This window comes from Heterocephalus glaber, unplaced genomic scaffold, assembly GCF_053883595.1.
Source record: "Heterocephalus glaber isolate CG9 unplaced genomic scaffold, H.glaber_assembly_v1.0 deba00001577, whole genome shotgun sequence".
In the NCBI taxonomy this organism is placed as follows: Eukaryota; Metazoa; Chordata; class Mammalia; order Rodentia; family Bathyergidae; genus Heterocephalus; species Heterocephalus glaber.
In genome coordinates, this window is record NW_028258358.1 from 12,900,173 (window position 1) to 12,920,050 (window position 19,878).

General features: G+C 34.9%; 1 protein-coding gene and 1 pseudogene across 22 annotated transcripts in view; both read right to left on the reverse strand.

Annotated features, from left to right (window-relative positions):
• The window catches only part of Mycbp2 (MYC binding protein 2), a 294,048-nt gene that overhangs the window by 112,406 nt on the left and 161,764 nt on the right, over positions 1–19,878 (reverse strand). For all 22 annotated transcript variants that reach the window (XR_015443710.1, XM_087192942.1, XM_004845227.4 and 19 more), the window contains 6 exons: positions 13,648–13,860; positions 9,717–9,772; positions 6,118–6,233; positions 4,250–4,347; positions 3,430–3,546; positions 2,550–2,690 (listed from right to left, as the gene is read on the reverse strand). Coding sequence is in view for 21 of the 22 variants with exons in the window: in XM_087192942.1 (XP_087049068.1) it covers positions 2,550–2,690; positions 3,430–3,546; positions 4,250–4,347; positions 6,118–6,233; positions 9,717–9,772; positions 13,648–13,860 (741 nt within the window). In the remaining variant the exon portion in view is untranslated. The remainder of the gene's footprint in view (positions 1–2,549; positions 2,691–3,429; positions 3,547–4,249; positions 4,348–6,117; positions 6,234–9,716; positions 9,773–13,647; positions 13,861–19,878) is intronic.
• LOC147823512 (U4 spliceosomal RNA) lies at positions 13,277–13,398 on the reverse strand (annotated as a pseudogene).

Here is a 19,878-nt window from a genome sequence, read left to right on the forward strand (position 1 = left end):
CCTTGAACCATTGTATATTATCAACCATGATTATTGATTTAGTCACAAATGGACTAAGAAGGGAAAATTGGTGGAAATTGTTTTCCAGCAGTAAATGTCATAAGAGATGTAAAAGACGAGGTAGTAAGGTATTTAGCTGTGTTATTTCTTTAAGGGGATGAGATAAAATAATTATTCCCTTTATGCCCTATGTTTAGATCTGCAGAGTAACCATTAAAAATGTACTGACACTATAAAGAGCATGCCCTAGTCCCTACAGATAAAACCTTGGGAAACTAAGCCTATTCCCACCTAAGCTAGGCCTGCATGTGGGTCTTCATCTAACACCTGGATTGAAGCAACTTCACAGCAGATCCATCTGGAGATCTGTTATGCCAGTTAGTTTTGCCATACTATATCTGCTCTGCCATCTTTGATCATCACCCAAAATGTAAGTTTTTATGTCATCTATAAATTCTCTCATTTTTATACCAAAACCACTCTATGGTTCTCTGTGATCCTTCTTCCAGTGGTAAACACAATTTCAAATTTTGTCTGCACTTCTAAATCCTCTAACTTAACTCACTTTTATTCTTAACTGCTGGCTTTCCTTTTTGTACATTTTAAGAAAACTGTGTCTCCCTTAACCTATTCTCCTCTTCCTCTCACTCTCAACTTATCTACTGCCATATATATACACATATATATACACACACACATATATATGTATATATATTCCTTCCCACTTTACAAAAATAACCTTTCCAAATGTACCCTTAACTCCCCAATCTTACATTTTCTCCAGTCCTCTCATATACATCTTTAATTTCTTCCTATTCAATTGGTGTTTTTCTTTTAATTTATAAGGATCTCAAGTCACTACTGCCCTTAAAAATAGGAACCAGAAAAATCTTATCCTTCCTAATGATATCAGACATTCTGAGCTATTTAGATTAAAACACAACTCATGGCATATAAATTGTATCTTGGATGGCGCTTAAAAGTGTCAAATATTGTAAAAGAACAAGGTTCTAAAAGGAAATCACAGGATTCAGAACTTAGACATAAAGCGCTTTCAGATCTGCTTTTCTACTTTTATTTTCTTGCTTACCTGTGTGAATATTTTCCTCTTTCAAAAACATCTCAAATGTTCAAACAAACAAATTAGGAAGAAAAGTTTGGAATGGAGAAGGTAGAAAGAGATAATGGAATCTTGTAAAATGCTGTATCAGGAACTTAAGAAAAATTTCTTAAAAAGACACAAATGTCTAAATTGGCCAAAAAATTTAAAAATTTGTACAAATGACTGTTATAGTAATCTCATTTAAAATACTTTTTTCATAATCTTGAAAAATATCTGATGACAATAGTAGGAAATGGTTTCTAACCATTTAAGGACAACTTTTTAGCTATGATAATACAGAATTATTATTCCTTTTCCAGAGTTGTCCCTCTTTTTCAGAGTGAAAATCATTTTGATTTTTAACAATAAACACAAATACACAAAAAATGTGAGATCAGATTTATTTAAAATTTAGTATTTTAATTACAGATTTGTCATTGTTCAGTTTAACCTCAGTAAAGCAGTAGGCCAACACACTAAACTTTCTTGATCACACATCTATTAGTAACGTATCTCTCCATGTGTGAGTATAAGATATATTCATAAGAACATAAAGTTCTACTATTTTCTTCTCCAAAGAACCTTTTTATATAAACAATGCTTTGGAAAACATTATTCTGTACTGTGAAGGAGAAAAACAAATACAATATATGCAATAGCTTGATATTAAACACTGAATTTTGAGAAATTAAACTATTTACATACTAAGGCTTTTTACTAATAAAAATTTCCCATTGCTCTTTATTAGTAATGCCATAAGAAGCATATACATTTGATGGTACAGAGAAGGAAGAAAAATCATATTTTCTGGGTAAATTAAAAATAGAGGTGTGGGTTACTACCATATTTTATGATATACTGATCTTATAAACATTGACTTTAACTATCCTATTGAATTTATCTAAAAGGCTCAACGAGTTCTCTCAGAGATTAGGATTTACCTTTAACTAGAATACTATGAAGCATTACAAGTCTAAAAATCATGTTATGTTAACACAGTAATCTAAGCCAAGGAAGAAAAGATTGAAACTTAAGACGTGACACAAGTACTTACAAAATGCCAACCTAACATACAAACCTTTATATGTGTTTGTGACGTATGGTAATTCTGAATTCTTAAATTTTAGTTTGTAATTCATTCCAAATAGTAATGTGAATAAAAAAGGACAAAAAAAATGCAACCAATCTCATTCCCTATCTCTTTGAAAGTTATTCAGTGGCCCTACTTTTATTTCTTTCTGTCAGTGATGGATCAAAATAAGCATAAGGACTTTCACCTTGCCAAATTCTATTTTCATTATGAGATGCCCTTAAGACTTCAAGCACTTATAAAGTAAAAGTTACACAGTTGTGGGTTACCTCAGAACTGAAAAGCCTTAATTAGAGAAAGCCCTGTAATGAGAAAAGAGTATACCTAAGATGCTGTTTGAAGCCACCTTTTACTTACGTCAACAGGCACCAGAAGGCTCTTGCCAAGATGCTGATTAAAAGAGAGGCACCAGGCTTCAGTGTAACCATTCATGTTAGGCACATACTTCTTTATTGTCTCATCATTCAGTCTCAGCCACACACCATCATCATTGTGGATCTATAGGAAAGAAGCAACAAAAACAAGCCATGCCCTCCTTTAAACTCCTATGGGGCTAGCAGAGTGACTCAAAGGTTACAAAGCAGGCAAATATGGATAAAAATGGAGAAAAAAGCAGCAAGGAATGTCTAAGCAATATTATAATCCACAGAGGCTGTAAAAATTTTAATAGAAGCAAAAGCACACAAGATAAACAGCTTAAACAGTATATCAGATGTTTTCCAAAATACAAATCTGGGCCGGGGATTTAGCTCAGTGGTTCTGCCACCTGCCTTGCAAGCGCAAGGACCTGAGTTGGATCCCTGGTACCAAAAACCAAAAAACCAAAAAAACCAAATCTTTCTTCCTTGAAATTTACATTTAATAATCAGAGGGTATATTGCTAAAAAAAAAAAAGTTACTATGTACTGTTGCAAGTTAAGGCAATACAAGAAATATATTTAAAAATAGTGTTTTAAAAAATCATGAAAAAAATCATGATAAACAACTATACCATTTTTGGTGATTACTTATACAAGTTTCTGGCTATAGATATTTGAGTTTTCTTATGTTTTTAATTAATAAAGGAAAATAACTGAAATGTTTGAAACTCAATGAACACTGCAAAAAAATTGTGCAGAAGATTCCTCAAACTGCTTAAAACAAATTCTAAGAGGAAACTTAGTAATTTATTATTGTGCAAAAAATGTAGAGAATTTCTGTCCAACATTTATTTACCAAGAGCTTCTTTATGAATTACCTCATCAATAAAAGTGATTGTTCCATTGACTTTCACTATGCCAATCTGCTCACTCTGAAGGGATGGGTGGCTCCGGATACGGAGCCCTGCACTGTCCTTGGCCACAAATTTTCGAACCTGAGAAAGGCAAATGATATAAAGTAAGAGAAGAAAAACATGGACTAGAGATTTCATGAATAGGAAGAAATAAAACAATCTGCAATACTATAATTCTAAAAGTTTCCAACATTATTTATAGCTTACTTTTCCTCAGCAAATAACAGTAAATTTATAACAAAAATATAAAAAGAACTTTCCTAACTATTGAAATGTATCTTACTACAAATATGTAGAAAATTATTAATACATTTATTTCCTTTATAATTTGAATTCATATGACAAAAAAGGATAGAAGGTACCTTTTAAAAATGTATGACAGAAATTCCATTACTGATATTTCCTTTTAACCAGCAATTTACCAAAATTTCTACATGGACTAGTTAGATGTTAGGAAATTTAACAGCACAAACATTTAACCTTGTAAACTTTACAGTTAATTTTAGCAGATATTATATTAACTGTAAACTTTCAATAACATAAATTATTCAATAACCATAAATTTTTATGGCATTAGACAAAGAAACTAAAAAGTACAGCTTCTATAATCTGAAGTGTTAAAATTACTATGAAACAGACTCTAAACTTATTTAGGATATTTAAACTCAAATATTGAAATCAATTAAGTTTAAAATAGTAGATGTTTCATAATCCTTTTGAAACATCAATGAAAGTGTTTAAAAATCTTTGATTGATTCAGCTTCTGATTTCATTCTATTTTAACCTTATTTGGTTGAGGTTCAGCCTTTGGCTTGACCAGCTGAGTTCCCGGTGGAATCATTCCTTTTGGTGGGTCTTTTACTTTTACTTCGAGGCCAGCATCTGTAAGAAAAGAAAACTGTAACATTTGATAAAGAAAGTGAAGATCTTTAAATTTAACTTTATAAATACTCACAGGCTATTTTAAACATTTAAAACAAATATCTGAATTCTGTCCTTTTAAAGTGACTGGTATTTAAAAGGGTAAAACAGAGAAATATTGGAAAAATAGTCCTGAGATTTAAAAGGGTAAGTTTCTGAGTTTTCCTCAGGGTTTCTAGCAAGAGGGGCTTCCCACCCACTCTTTAGTTGGAACACATGAAATGATACTGAAAAAATTCAAAAATATAATAAAAATGAAATCCTTGTTATTAAATATTATTTAACAGCATCAAGATCACAGTATAGGTAATAGCTCATTAGTTATACCAAAATCACCTGTATGACTAACAAGTAGCCCAGCACACATGACAGGACAGATAGGCAGGCAGTATAATGTAGCGTGGTGGTTAAAAGCTGAGTTTTCTCATGCTAGACTGCTTGGATGTTTTCACATCTGCCAGTATTGTATGGTTCCATGTCTAAAATTTTCATCTATGAACTAGGAACAGCAATAGCACCTACCTCAATGTGCTACTGAGACTTAACGGAAAATGTGTGAAATGTATGTAGAAAAATGTGTACATATTACATGTTCAATAAATCTTAGCTATTACTATTATTGCCAGTCTAATGAACTGTCCTCTATAGTCAAGCAAGGTCCTGGTCCATGACAATTTGGAAGAAAACTGAGTTAGGAAGAAGAGTAGGGAAGTTGAATAGGGAATAAAATGAATGATTCTAAGTAAATATGAATCTTTCTTCAGCTTTACTCTAAAAACAAATCAGTTTCTTTTACTCTAAGACAATTAAAAAATTATACCTACTCACTGCAATTTTGCTAGTATTTACTTTAAGTCATCTAATTCAATGTAAAGGCAATAAAATAGCTGTTGTATTGTTTAAGGAACAGTGACAATTAAAAATCTGTACATTCAGTACAGATGCAATTTTTTTCGAGTACTTCTGGTGTACAACTGAATCCATGGATGTGGAACCCATGAATAAAGGACTGACTCTACTACTGTTTGTATCCCACTGGCCTCTTTTCCACAGGCAAGAGGTCCTATAATGAGGTTTAAGCAAAAACAGATTCTTCAGGCTTTTCAGAATCTCTGATACATTAATGGAGACTGTATGAATGCCTAAAGCAAGACCAGAATATACTAGGTTTTCCAAATCTATAAGGAATTCACATTGAAAAATATTATATTTAAATTTTGCTCTTATTAGACACAGAGTTTAAAAATAAAGACTTAATGCCCAAAAGAAAATCAATATGCTCTTCAAGGTTAATGGCAAAGAAAGTTCACACGTTCAATTATACTTATGGAGCAGCCATTACACGCCAGGCACAGATCTAGACTGGCAGAACTACGGATGAATGATATGGCTTCTGCTCATAGTCAAGAGAGGGAGACAGGTATATCATGAGGGGGATGTGGCATATACAGTGTAATACAGCAGTATGGAGGACATCATATCTGAACAGTCACATTGGGGAAGGGAGGGAAGAAGTCACGAAGGCCATAATGACTGACCAAACACCATATGTTATTATAAATGTTAAGAGCGTAGGAATGCACTAATTACATACTCATCATGGAGAAAAGGAAGCAAAAAAAGTTATAAAACCTATCTTTGTGTATCACACAAGTCAAAGGGCAAAATTAGAACATATGGGTGGTTTTGATTCTAGTTCTTTGGACTAGGTAAAATATAACTGACATATACCTATTTCAATGCCATCAATGGTAACATGAATAGTGTACAGTCCAATTGCCCCTGGAGTCCAATTTGCACAGTAAGTGCCATCGTTATTGACACGTATCAGCATATTTTCACTGGGTCTGAAAGAAATAAGATGCACAGTGGAAAATTTACTTTTGATTGGATACTGAGATCATTATGATATTTTAGCAAACATTTAATTTTTTTATATTCTCATACTACATGGCTGTCCCACTTCCCTACCATAAGATGTTTCCCTACTCCTAAACAATTAAGTCCTTTCTCACTTCAAAACTCCACCAATCCCCTTCCTTACTTTCAGCTGATCATGACCTCATCTTTTTTTCCTGTGAGGAAACAGGAGAAATCAGATGCAACCTCCAAGTTGCAATCACATTAATGAAACTTACTTTCCCTTATCTTCTCTCCTGTTACACTAGAAGAAGCATTTCTGGGTCTTATCCAAAGTCAGTGCCTCCACTAGAGCTGTGACATTTCCACTTACAGTTACCGTGCTCCTTCTCATGTATCATTAGCTTCTCTCACTCTACTGGATCATTTCTATTAGCATACAAACAAACTCTACAATCTCATCTTCACAAACACCTACCCTTGACGTTATATTCCTCTCTAATTAGGTCTCATATCTCTTCTCCCATTATATCAAATTTTATCTAAAGAACTGTCCCTAATAAGCTGTTTTTTTTTTTCATTTCCACAATTTATTGTTATTAGGCTTCTGTGCCCAACACTGTTATAACTGCTGATGCTAAGGTCATCAATGACTATCACGTCTCCAAATTTAATGGCCACTTCTTCCTCCTCAGCAATCTCTTAGAAGCATCTGATACCTGACAACTCTTACTTCTTTGAAATACTTCTCGCTTCAGTGATTTTCTCCAGGCTTTTTTCTTACCCTGGCCATTGTTACATGTTTTTTTTTGTTTTTGGGAGAAGGTTTCTCTCCTTGACCATCTTTAATTTATGGAACATTCCAGGACTTGAGTCTAGGTCTTAATTTGACTTTATCATCTTTTTATTTGACCATTCATCTATTCATCAGTGTTAAATACCATTTATATATAGATGACTCCAAATTAATTGTTCCTGTGAATTTCAAATTATTTCCAGTTGCTTAGAGAAGGTATCTTGCCTTCCCAATTTTAACAGATTCAAAGAAAAACTCTTACTTCCTACTTACCCACATAAACCTTAAAAAACAAACTGGGACAGAAAAACATATGCTCGCTTCTTAGACATCTGGATCCTTATTAAAATCATGATAATCTATACCAGGGGTCAGTAAACATTTCCTATAACAATATTTTGGTCTATTAGGCCAAAAATTCTTTGCCATAATTATTTAATTCTACCATTGTAGTGTAAGAGTAGCCATAACAACACATAAACACAATGAGCAAGGTTGTGTTCTAATAAAATTTTATTATGAAAACAGGCAGGAAGCTAGATTTGGTCTGTGGGCCAAAGGTGGTCAATGCCTGAAGTACACTGTAGCTGAAGACAAAGAAAATCCATGAATATTCTTAATTCTTCTTGCCAACAAGGCCTGTTGGTTATTCCTTCTAGGTATATCCCAAATATATCCAAATATTTTACATTCCACCCCTAGTCCAAGACACCTAATAGTCTCTAACTCATCTCTGTATTTTTTCTCCCCTATAATTCTTCAGAGAGTAGACAGAATAATCTTTAATAAACTATAAACTAACCTATATAATTCTCCTGTTTAGAATTCTCCAAATAAGTTTGGAAGAGTTCAAATTCTTTAATATAATCTACCAATCCATATATAAAATGGACCTCATCTACTTTCTTCCCTAACCTTCAACCAAAATCCCTCTCCTCCCTATTCTCCACCCTGACTATCTCTCTATTCCTCAATCAAGCTCCACTCATCCCAGGTTTTATCTGCCTAGAATGAACTTTCCAAACCTTTAAATGGCAATGGCCAATTACCATCCAGCTCTCCAGTTAATTAACAAATTAATTAACAAATAATTAACGCTTCAAATAGCCCTCTGCTGTCTGTCATGCATTACTTTGGTAATCTGTCCCATTCCCAACATTGTCTATTAAATAACCTTACTAGTACTGTTTTGTTTCCTTATAGTTTGTTTCTCCATAAGAATGAGAACTGATACCACATCTGTGCTGCTCTTAAATGTGTCTCAGTATTGTACTAGTACTGCACTTTCCACATAGCATATGCTCAACAGTGAATTCAAGTGAATACATGAATCTACTTAGACAAGAGACTATTTCAATTAGGCTTAAAGTCTCCAAAATATATAAAAATTTACTTACCAGAAAATGGTTATTCTTAACAAGATATAAATTCATACTATTGACATTATTTTATATAAATCATATGCTTCTACTATAGTGAAAATTTTGTAACTATAATTAAGTCAAAGATAAAATGTTACTTTCCTATTATCAAAGATACATTTTTTCTTTTTTGGTACCAAGGATCAAACTCAGGACCTTGCTCTTGCAAGGCAGGCACTGCACCACTTAGCTAAGTCCCTGGCAAAGATACATTTTCAATGCTTAGTATTTTTGACAGAAAATTTTCTAGACTGTCAGTTACAAGTGAACTTTGCATACAAACCAGAATAAAGTTAAAAAACCCTGTTATTTCTAATAAAAATAAAAATAACCTGTTATTTCTAATAAAAATAAAGTCACTTGTGATGTGCAATACATTGAGACCTATGAATAAATAATGCTTTCTCACTCATTTCAGAGCTGTTCCTAAATTCTATGAATGTGATCTCTCTAAAGTACCACGGATCTAAAAAAGCATCCCTTTTAAAAAGTACTTCTAACAAACAAATAAAAATACTAATATAAATACCTGCTTAAATCTGGAGTTAACAGAATTAATCAGGAGCTGGAAAATTAAGACTGCATCCAAATATAAGTATGATACACACCAAAATCTCTCCAGAACTCATTGGTGAAGGAGAAAAGAATAATTATAAAATAGTAAACAATCAAACTGGAAAACTTAAGAAACCCTACACAAGCCATTTTATACATTTTTCTTTTTTTTTTTGGTACCAGGGATTGAACTTAGGTCCTTCCGCGTGCAAGGCAGGTGCTGGAACCACTGAGCTAAATCCCCAGCCATTGTACCTTTTGTTTTTTTTTTTTTTGGTACTGGGGATCGAACTCGGGTCCTTGTGCTTGCACAGCAGGCGGTGAAACCACTGAGCTAAATCCCTGGCCCTATACATTTTTTGATCCTAGCTATTCTTTCTCTAGCTCAATATTATGAGTATTGCCAGGGATTTAGCTCAGTGGTTTCTAGGCCTGCTATGCAAGAGCAAGGACCTGAGTTCGATCCCCAGTACCAAAAAAAAAAAAAAAGAAAAAAGAAAAAATTATGAGTATTACAACAGTACTATAGTTGAAAAGATGTATCTACTAACAAATCTACATATTACTATATGTGGAAAATCACTGCTGAAATTAAAAAAAAATTATTTATGGAAAATAAAGTTGGAATATAGGATGAGTTTAGTTGAAAGTAGTGTACAATACACGTTTTAGCTCTACTTTCACAAAGTAATCCTTACCTCTTAGGAGTTGGTGATGCAAAACGCAGTTCTTCAAATGAGTAATTTTCATAAACCTTTGAGAAAGAAACAAGTACAACCACAAAATTAGAGATATTCTAAAGCAGTAGAATGATAAAACATTCATTTATTGGTGCTGAGACAACTGGTTATCCATACAAGAGAAAAAGAAAAATTCAATTACCCACATTACACTATTTACAAAAAATAAAATTCCAGGCGTGTTAAAGACCAAAAAACAAACTTTTAAAAAATTTAGGAGAGGGCTGGGGATTTAACTCAGTGATTCTGCTGCCTGCCTCGCAAGTGCAAGGTCCCAATTGCTGGTACAAAAAAGAAAAGAAAAAGAGTAGTATCTTTTGAGTATATTAAAATTATAAATTTCTACAAAACAAAGATATTATACAAAAAAGCCTTCACTTGGCAGAAGTAGATATACAATTCACATACCCAAATAGGAAGCGTATCCATAATATATAAAGAGCGAATCAATACAAAGGAGAGAAATACAACAAAAGTAAATAAAGCTAATTCACTGAATAAATCTGAAATGCCAATAAGAACTGAAACTTTAAACTGGGAATTAAGAAAATCTGAATTAAAACAACAAAACAATCATATTACAGTCACCAAAATATGTTGGTAAGAACCAAGTGCCCACTGTGTATGGTGGCATGTGCCCTTAATTCCAGCTACTAGGTAGGCTGAGGGAGAAATATTGCTTGAGCCCAGGAGGACAGTCTCAGCAGTATATTGAAATCTGAACTAAAAAAAAACAATGAAAAAACCCAACCAAGTGTAATGAGAACATGGGGTATCTATTACTTTCAGACACTGCTGGTAGGAGTGTAAATTTTATAATATTTAATATAGTTGAATACATGCTTACCCTTCTAGGTATATATATTAGAGAAACTCTTGCTCACATAAAAGGAGACAAATACAAGGTTGTTTATTTCAGAACAGTTTACACTATGTCCACTGGTAGCAAAATGGATATATTATGGAACAGTATCCAATGAAATATTTCAAACTAGTTAAAGTGAATGAACTACAACTGAAGTTAAAAAATAACACTGAACAAAAACACTGGCAAAAGCACAAGGTCCTGAGTTTGATCCCTGGTCCAAAAAACCCCACAAAAACCTGGCAAAAGAACATGTAAAATATGATGGCATTTTATGAATTACTGAAAAGTATACAGAACAACAAAATACACTATTTGGTAGTAAATATATGTTCAGTAAAATGTGTGTGTGTGTACATGTGTGTGTGCATGTGAGTGTGTATGAAAGAAAATCATCACCCTCTAAGCAAGGGGTAGGAATGGATTTGGGAAAGCGTTTACACAGAGCTTCATTTGTACCTGTAAAGATCTATTTCTTAATAAAAATAGCAAAAGAGCTGCATTAATTACGGTAAAATGTAAAGACAAAAATGGGCTATAAATATATGAAATTTGGTACACTATTCCTGACATTTCTATATGTCTGCAATATTACCAAGTTAATCATCACTTCAGATCAAGATCTACAACATCTCATCCACTTCTAACTTCTGTTTATGAAACAAAACACTCCTGCTCACAAAGCCCTTCCTTCTTCTCATCCTTTCTATCTTTATGAATGTTATTCAGAAATTTCTAGCTTCCTTCACCTACACAAAAGTTGTAAATGAGATAAGTGCAATTTAAGGTTGAGTCTTTAGAAAAGGTGTTAATAGCTGGATACTCAGTACAAAGTGTTTTCTACTGCACCACTTTCCCTCAAATACATATTATTACATTTATCAGTGAAAGTAAAAGTCATATCCCAGTTTTCTACAACATTTAATCACAAAGTATCTGTCAATAGCTGATGTAAGAAAATCTGCTTTCCTGCAGCCTGAATGAACATATACAGACAGCTGGAAATGGCATTCTGTAACTGCTCTTGCGCCACTTAGTACATTTTTGAAATCCTGTACCCAGTTTTGGCAATTAGATTTTCAAAAGAAATTATAGGAACTTAAGCATATTCACAGGAAACTAGAAAGAAAGATTAAGGAGACCTGAAACTAAGCCCTATAAATGTAAGCTGAAATAAATGCCACAGACCTGTGATATTACTCAGAATTATCTCTGAAATAAGGATGTTAGTTTTCTACCTCGTTATCTCCTATTATATCTGTTTTTGGGGCTTCCACTCCCTCACACCCCCTTCCTCAACTACCCCTCTCTGAATCTTTTTACATCTTTCCAAACCTACTTAGGTTCCACTGTTTTTTCTTTAACCACTATATGCTAAATTCTTGTCTCACTGTTCTTCCATTGAATTATATATGGCATAATGCAATAGTAGATCCATCAAATGATTATTTTTCACATGCTCATATGACTCATAGTCCACTATTAATATATGATATCCAATTTCAACTCACTCAAGGATGTCTGATAAATCTTTTCTGATTAGTCTTCTTCATTTTCCATAATGACTATTTTATTTTTTCTTCTTTCAAAATTTTAATCCTAAGATTCATCACTCCTGTCTCTAACTTAAAACATGAAATTATTTTAAATAGTTTCATTAGCATTACTATGTATATATATAAATCTGCATCTGTATTGTTTTATTTTTCCTCTCCTGAGGACTAGGAAGGACCTCTCCTATTTAAGGCCAATCCTTCAACCTGGGATTTAAATATAATTTTTTATCTCTCAAAATCTCTTTTTTTTCCCATTCTGTCAACTGTTTTCCTCATCAGTAGTCAAAAATGTAGAATTCTCTTTACATTAGACTCCAAACTCCAAAGCCTTCACTCAAATGTATTTCCTGTGGTTCATTTCAGAGCCAAACATTTGAAAGAGTTACATACAATTGGTTGTCTCCAGCTATTCTTACTTCCCCTTCATTTAGTCATTCATCGACTCACTGCCCCTAAAACTTCTCTTACCAAGATCAGTGATAAATTCTTGCTAGAGCCTTTTCAAAACTTTACTTCTGCAGCAGAACATTTGTAACCCTTCTAAAGCTGCTGTTTCCTTGACTTTCAAGATATGTCATAAGGGAGCTGGAGGAAGTAGCTTCCCTGTCATACATTAAATACCAAATTTTACTGATTCTGCAACTTAAATATCTTGACTCTATTCTGATTGGCAACTTACTAGTTGAAATGATTGGCATATTTCAGTTTAAGTCAACAGTCTCCTAAAGGTATTTAAATAAAACCATACTTTTTCATCTATCTGCCCAATTGCACTGTCTATATTCTACCATAATCAACACAAAACACCAACCTAATCATGCCTCAACTAGAAAACCACAATAGTTCACCACTTCTATCGAAAAACATCAAAATTCCCAACTTCAACTTCAAATAATGATCATCTTGCTAATTTTGACCAATATTACCTCTGAAGATCATTAAAAAAGCTCCAGAAAACGTTTTTTTAAAAAATCTATCTAAAGGCATCAGAAAAGTAAAAAGCCTGACAAGATAGGAGGGCGAAAAAGATGCACCTGGCATTTGGGAGGACCTAAAAATTGAAGGGGGCTTAGGTAAACCATAAAGAGCTATAATCTAGCATTAGTACTAGACTAAAAGTCGACAAATACTTTGGCAGGGACTAAGACCCAGTTTTAATTAGCAACAACCATGCCTTGAATAAACCTCACTGGCTACGACACTGACACTCTGCAAAGCTTGAATCCAGTTTTAAATCACCTCAAAATCTGATTGTATTAACTTGTTTTAGAACTGGTTATCTCCTCTACATAATCAAAAACCAATGAAAAGTCCTCTCTGGCAGAAGATTACATTATCTTTAAAAACAGGCTGTAAATTTTACAAGTATCACCAGTTCTTTAGCTCTATAATTTTATATCTGAACTTGAATCAATTAAATGTTAAATAAATGGTGAAAAAAATTTTCTGATAAGTAAAAACCAATTACCTTCATCATTGTTATGGCAATGTATCGAGCCTCCTTCACTATCATTGGTTCATAGGAAACATCCAGTTTTGGTGAAGCCAGCCCACCAAAAGTCAAGTCAGTATTAGAAGATGTTAATGTTACCGCAGGACTACCAGGAATCCTTTGAGGTTTCTTTGCTTGTTCTTGTAAAGATGATTTTTTCTGGGAAACAGGGACAGCTTTCACTTCCACCTTAAAATGAAATTTTAGAAATCAAATACTATTATTATATAATTATCTTGGGCACATAAAAGGAAGCAATTTACAATTATAGACTTACAATTATATAAATGTTATATTCGAGTTGGTCTAACTCAGTCATTCCCTTTGAGAGCTTTTTTATTTTTCCTGATACCAGGGAAAAAGTCAAGACCTTGCACTTGTCAGGCAGGCATGGTGCCACTGAGGCACATCCCAAGCCCTAACCGCTCCTTTTGAAGCCGTATTTAATAGAAATAAGATGATCTCAACTCGTATCTACAAATAAGATCCTGAAGTTAGTGTAAAACAGAGGCCTTCTTATTTTTGAATAAATAATCACAGATTTTAAAACACTGAATATAAAAAAGTTCAATTAATAAAGCACAGGAAAGAGGCCCACCTGATACCATCCATAAGTGTGCACAGATCCTGGCGACCAGCGGTGTGGACCAGAGCTGCAAAGCTGCAGGCAGATCTCAGGCAGGGCCCCACCCAGATAACAGTGGCTTGGGCACACCAGCCCAATCCAAAGGGCGGCCCAGAAAAGAACCGCACAGGTGCACAAGGATTAGCCAGGGGCCAGCCCCATACCATTAGTAAGTGTGTGGAGACCCTAGCCTGCTCAGACACCAGAGTCAGGGGTACAGAGCTCCCAGCCAAAAGCCCTTCCAGACAACAGCTACTTAGGGGGGCAGGGCCCTGCCAGAGGCACACCTAGATATCATTCCAACTGTGCATAGGCCCAAGCCGAAAGCCCGCCGAGACAACAGGTCAGTTCAGGGACCCAGAAGGAAACCATACTGAACCCAGGAATTGGTGCAGTGGTGAGCAGCAGAGAAAAGGTTGCTTGGTGACTTGCTGAGAATTGAAGACCACCAGGTATGCAAAAAGTTGCTTTAACAAAGACACAGCAGGATGCATCTGCTGAAATGAGAAGACACATAAATAAGTCTCAAAACCAGACTTCCAGATCACCTAAGGCAACCCCAAAGGGAAATGAGATGGAACATTTTGATACTCAACCACCTGGACTGCCTGAACTGGTAACAAAAGAGGATCTGGAAAAAATGAAATCAGAAATAATTTCTAAGATAACAAGAGAGATTGTGTCCATAGTGCAAGACAAGATTAATAACTCTAGAGTAGACACAGATAAGAAAATAGAGGAGCTGAGGAACATGATGGAATCCTAACATAGGAAACAAATGGAATCCATAAAACAGATGAAAACAGATTTACAGGGGATTAAAAACTCCACTGAAAGTTTATGCAGCAGAATGAGAGAATGTGAGGATAGAATTTCAGATATAGAAGACAAGATTGCAATTACTAACAAGGAAAAGAAAAATTTCTCAAAAATACTAAGGGACCATGGGAAATCAATCCAGCAGCTGGTGGATGATGATGCAAAGAAGAATAACAAGACTGATCGGAGTCAATGAGGAAACAGGAGAGTGCAGATGACATAAAAAAAACTGTTCACCGAAGTAATGGCAGAAAACTTCCCAAGCAGGGGAAAAGAACTTAACATACAGATAAGTGAAGCATACAGGACTAGCCTTGATCAAAACAAAAAAAAGATCTACTCATAGGCATATAACAGTTAAGATTCCAGAAACCTAACAGAAGAACAAAATTCTACAAGCAGTTAAAGAAACAAATCACATACAAAGGAAAGCCCATCAGAATCACAGCAGACTTCTCAAAGCAAATGTTCAAGGCAAGAGAGCTTGAAGTGACATATTTCAAGCCCTAAAGGAAAACAGCCTCCAACCCAGACTGATGTACCCTGCAAAACCATCTTTCAAAATTGATGGAGAAATAAGATACTTTCATGACAAAGAGCATCTGAGGAACTTCATGAATACCAAACCAGCACTCCAAAGAATTTTAGACAATATCCTAGGAAAAGACAATGAGGATCACAACCCCAGGAAGCACAGCAGAATGAAACCACCAGGCATGATAAGAAATTAAATGCAGAGAGATACAGGTCTAGTTTTAATCTTTGGCAAGTTGAAGCCCAATTTTTCGAGCACCATTTATTAAAGAGGCTATCTTTCCTCCAGTGAGGGTGTTTGGCTCCTTCATCGAAGATGAGATGGCTGAGTGTGTCTGGCATTGTTTCTGCATCTTCTAATCTGTTCCAGTGGTCCTCAAGTCTGTTTCTTTGCCAGTACCATGGTGTTTTTATCACAGTAGCTTTGTAGTATAGTTGTAGGTTGGGGATTGTGATAACCCCTGCCATGTCTCTGTTACCTAGAATTGCTTTTGCTATTCTGGGTCACTTCTTGTTCCAAATGAATTTTTGGATTGTTTTCTCAAGGTCCATGAAGTATGCTGCTGGGATCTCAACTGGAATTGCATTAAATCTATATAGCAGTTTTGGAAGTATGGCCATTTTCACTATATTAATCCTTCCTACCCAGGAGCAGGGGATGTCTGTCCATTTTCTGATATCATCTTCAATCTCTCTTTTCAGAGTGCCATCGTTTTCAGAGAAGAGGTCTTTGATTTCTTTCGTTAGGTTGATTCCTAGGTATTTCCGTTTTTTGGATGCTATTGTGAAAGGAATTATTTCCCCTATTTCTCTCTCAGTGAGTCTGTCATTGGTGTAGAGGAAAGCTATTGATTTTTGTGTGTTGACCTTGTAGCTACTTGACTGAATTTGGTTATTAAGTCTAGAAAACTTTTGGTGGAGTTCTTGGGGTCTTCTATATACAGTATCATGTCATCTGCAAATAATGACATTTTGACTTCTTTATTACCTATCGTTATTCCTTTTATTTCTTTCTCTTGTCTAGCTGCCATGGCTAATGTTTCCAGAACTATATTGAACAAGAGTGGTGACAGTGGACATCCTTGTCTTGTTCCTGATTTGAGTGTGAAGGATTGCAGTTTTTGACCATTTAGTATGATATTGGCTGTTGGTTTTTCATAGATGGCTTCTATCAGTTTGAGGGAGAGACCATCTATTCCAATTTTTTGTTGGGTTTTTATCATAAATGCATGTTGGATTTTGTCAAATGCTTTTTCTGCATCTATGGAGATAATCATATGGTTTTTGGCCTTGGCTCTATTGATATAGTGTATTACATTGATTGATTTGTGTATATTGAACCATCTCTGCATCCCTGGGATGAATCCCACTTGATCAGGGTGTATGATCTTCTTGATGATCTTCTGCATTCTGTTTGCATTATCTTATTAAGGATTTTTGCATCTATGTTCATTAGTGAGATTGGCCTATAGCTCTCTTTTTCAGTTGGGTCTTTCTCTGCTTTGGGGATCAAGGTGATGCTTGCTTCCAGGGATGATTTGGGAGTACTGCTTAATCAAAATGGATTAAAGATCTAAATATTAAAATAGAAACGCTGAACCAGTTGGAACAGAGGTTAGGTAGAACCACTGAAGACATCGGTGTAGGAAAAGATTTTATGAACAAAACCTCAGTTGCCCGTGAACTAGCACAAACAATCAACAAGTGGGATCTCTTCTTATTAAAAGGCTTCTGCACAGCAAGAGAAACCACCAGCAGTGTGAAGAGACAACCCACAATGTGGAAAAAAATCTTCACCTGCTCTTCCTCAGACAAAGGTCTACTATCTCGAATCTATAAAGAACTTAAAAAGATCAGACCTCCCAAATTTAAAGTCCCAATCTGAAAATGTGCATCTGAAATGAACAGACATTTCTCAGACAAAGAAGTAGAAATAGCAAATAAATACATGAAAAAATGTTCAACATCACTGGTCATTCGAGAGATGCAAATGAAAACAATGCTGAGATTCCACTTCACTCCAGAAAGAATGGCTGCTATCAAGAAATCAACCAATAACAAATGCTGGCGGGGCAGTGGGGAAAGAGGAACCCTGCTGCACTGCTGGTGGGAGTGTAGACTGGTGCAAGCACTGTGGAAATCAGTATGGAGATACCTCAAAGAAGTAGGACTGGAAGTCCCATTTGACCCCGCTATTCCACTGCTGGGGATCTTCCCCCCAAAATTAAAAGAATCATACCACAGTGATATATGTGCGCCCATGTTCATAGCAGCACAGTTTGTAATAGCTAAAACTTGGAAACAGCCCAAATGCCCATCAACTGGAGACTGGATAAAGAAAATGTGGTTTTTTTATAAAATGGAGTACTACTCAGCCATAAAAAATGAGAAATTAGAGGCATTTATAGCTAAGTGGATGCACATTGAGGCAATACTCTTAAGTGAAATAAACAGGACACACATGAATAAATACAAAATAGTTTCTCTGGTGTGAGAAACTGAAAGTGTAAATAAGGACTAAATGTATAATAGGTAATGTGAAATAGGAAGAAAAGGGGCAAAGGGGAAGGAAGTGGGAGGGCTAGGGGAAAGGATAGAAGGGAATGGGATTAATATGAGAAAATGGAAAAACAGGAACAAAATCTTTGTAAATAGGGAGGAATGGACGGGTTGAAGGGAAGGCTGGGCAAGGGTGAAAAATAAGAACCAAGAGAGATTATGTAAAGGTGCAAATTTCCAATGATGAATGTCATTACATTGTGACCTAAAATGTACCAATTATGAGAATGAATAATCGATAATGTAAAATAGGAAGAAAAGGTCCAAAGGGGTAGGGGTAGTGGGAGGGGCAGGGGAAAGGAAAGAAGGGAAAGGAAAAATGATGAGAAATGGAAAACATGGAAATAAAGTCTTTGTAAATAGGGAAGGGTGGAGGGCATGAAGGGAGGGCTAGGAATGGGGAAAAAATAAGAACCAAGAGGCATTATGTATAGGTACAATTCCCAATGAGAAATGTAATTGTGTTGTATACCTACAATGTACCAATAAAAGAATTTAATAAAAAAAATAAATAGAATTATGTCAAAAAAAAACTTAAATGCAAAGGGGGAGAATCCAACAAAAAGAAAAAGTCATGACAAGGGTAAGTCAATACATATCCGTTATAACCATCAATGCTAATGGTCTCAATTCACCAATCAAAGGAAATAAATTGGCAGAATGGGTCAAGAAGCAAGATCCAACAATATGCTGCATACAAGAAACACATTTAATTCAAAAAGAAACTCAGAGTGAAAGTTAAAGGATGGAAAACAATACTCCATGTGATAAGAATCCCCCAAAAAGCGGGAGTAGCTATCCCTCTTTGCAGATCAAGTGGATTTCAAACCAACACTGATTAAGAGAGACAAAGAAGGATACTACATCTTTGTAAAGGGAACAATCCAAGAGGAAGAGATGACAATCATAAATGTATATGCACCAAACTCTAGTGCACCCAACTATATAAAACAAATACTAATGGACATGGAAAATGAAATAAGGACTAATACAATAGTAGTGGGGGACCTCAACACCCCACTGTCACAAATAGATAGATCAACTAGACAAAAAATAAACAATAAAATACTAGAACTCAAACTCTTGAAAAAAATGAACTTAAAAGATGTTTACAGAGTGTTCTACTCCACAAAATCAGAATACACATTCTGTTCAGCTGCACATGGTTTGTTCTCCAAAACAGACCATATACAAACTCATAAAACATGTTTAAGTAAGTGCAAAGGAAATGAAGTTATGCCCTGTATATTATTACACCATAATGTGATGAAATTGGAAATCAATGGCAAAAGAAACTGCAAGAATTTCATAAACATATGGAAATTGAACATACTTCTGAACAACCAATGGGTCACAAAAGAAAGAAGAAATCAGACAGTTCCTACAATTAAATGACAATGACAATACAACATATCAGAATCTATGGGACACAATGAAAGCAGTCTTATGAGGAAAATTCACAGCAGTGAATACTCATATTAGGAAAACAGAGCAAGGTCAATTACACAACCTGATGCTGAACCTCAAATTTCTAGAAAAAGAAGAGCAGGACAACCCCAAAGCTCATACAAGGGAGGAAATTATAAAGATCAGAGCAGAAATCAATGCAATGGAGACTAGGAGAACGACACAAAAAATCAATGGAGCAAAGAGTTGGTTCTTCGAAAGAA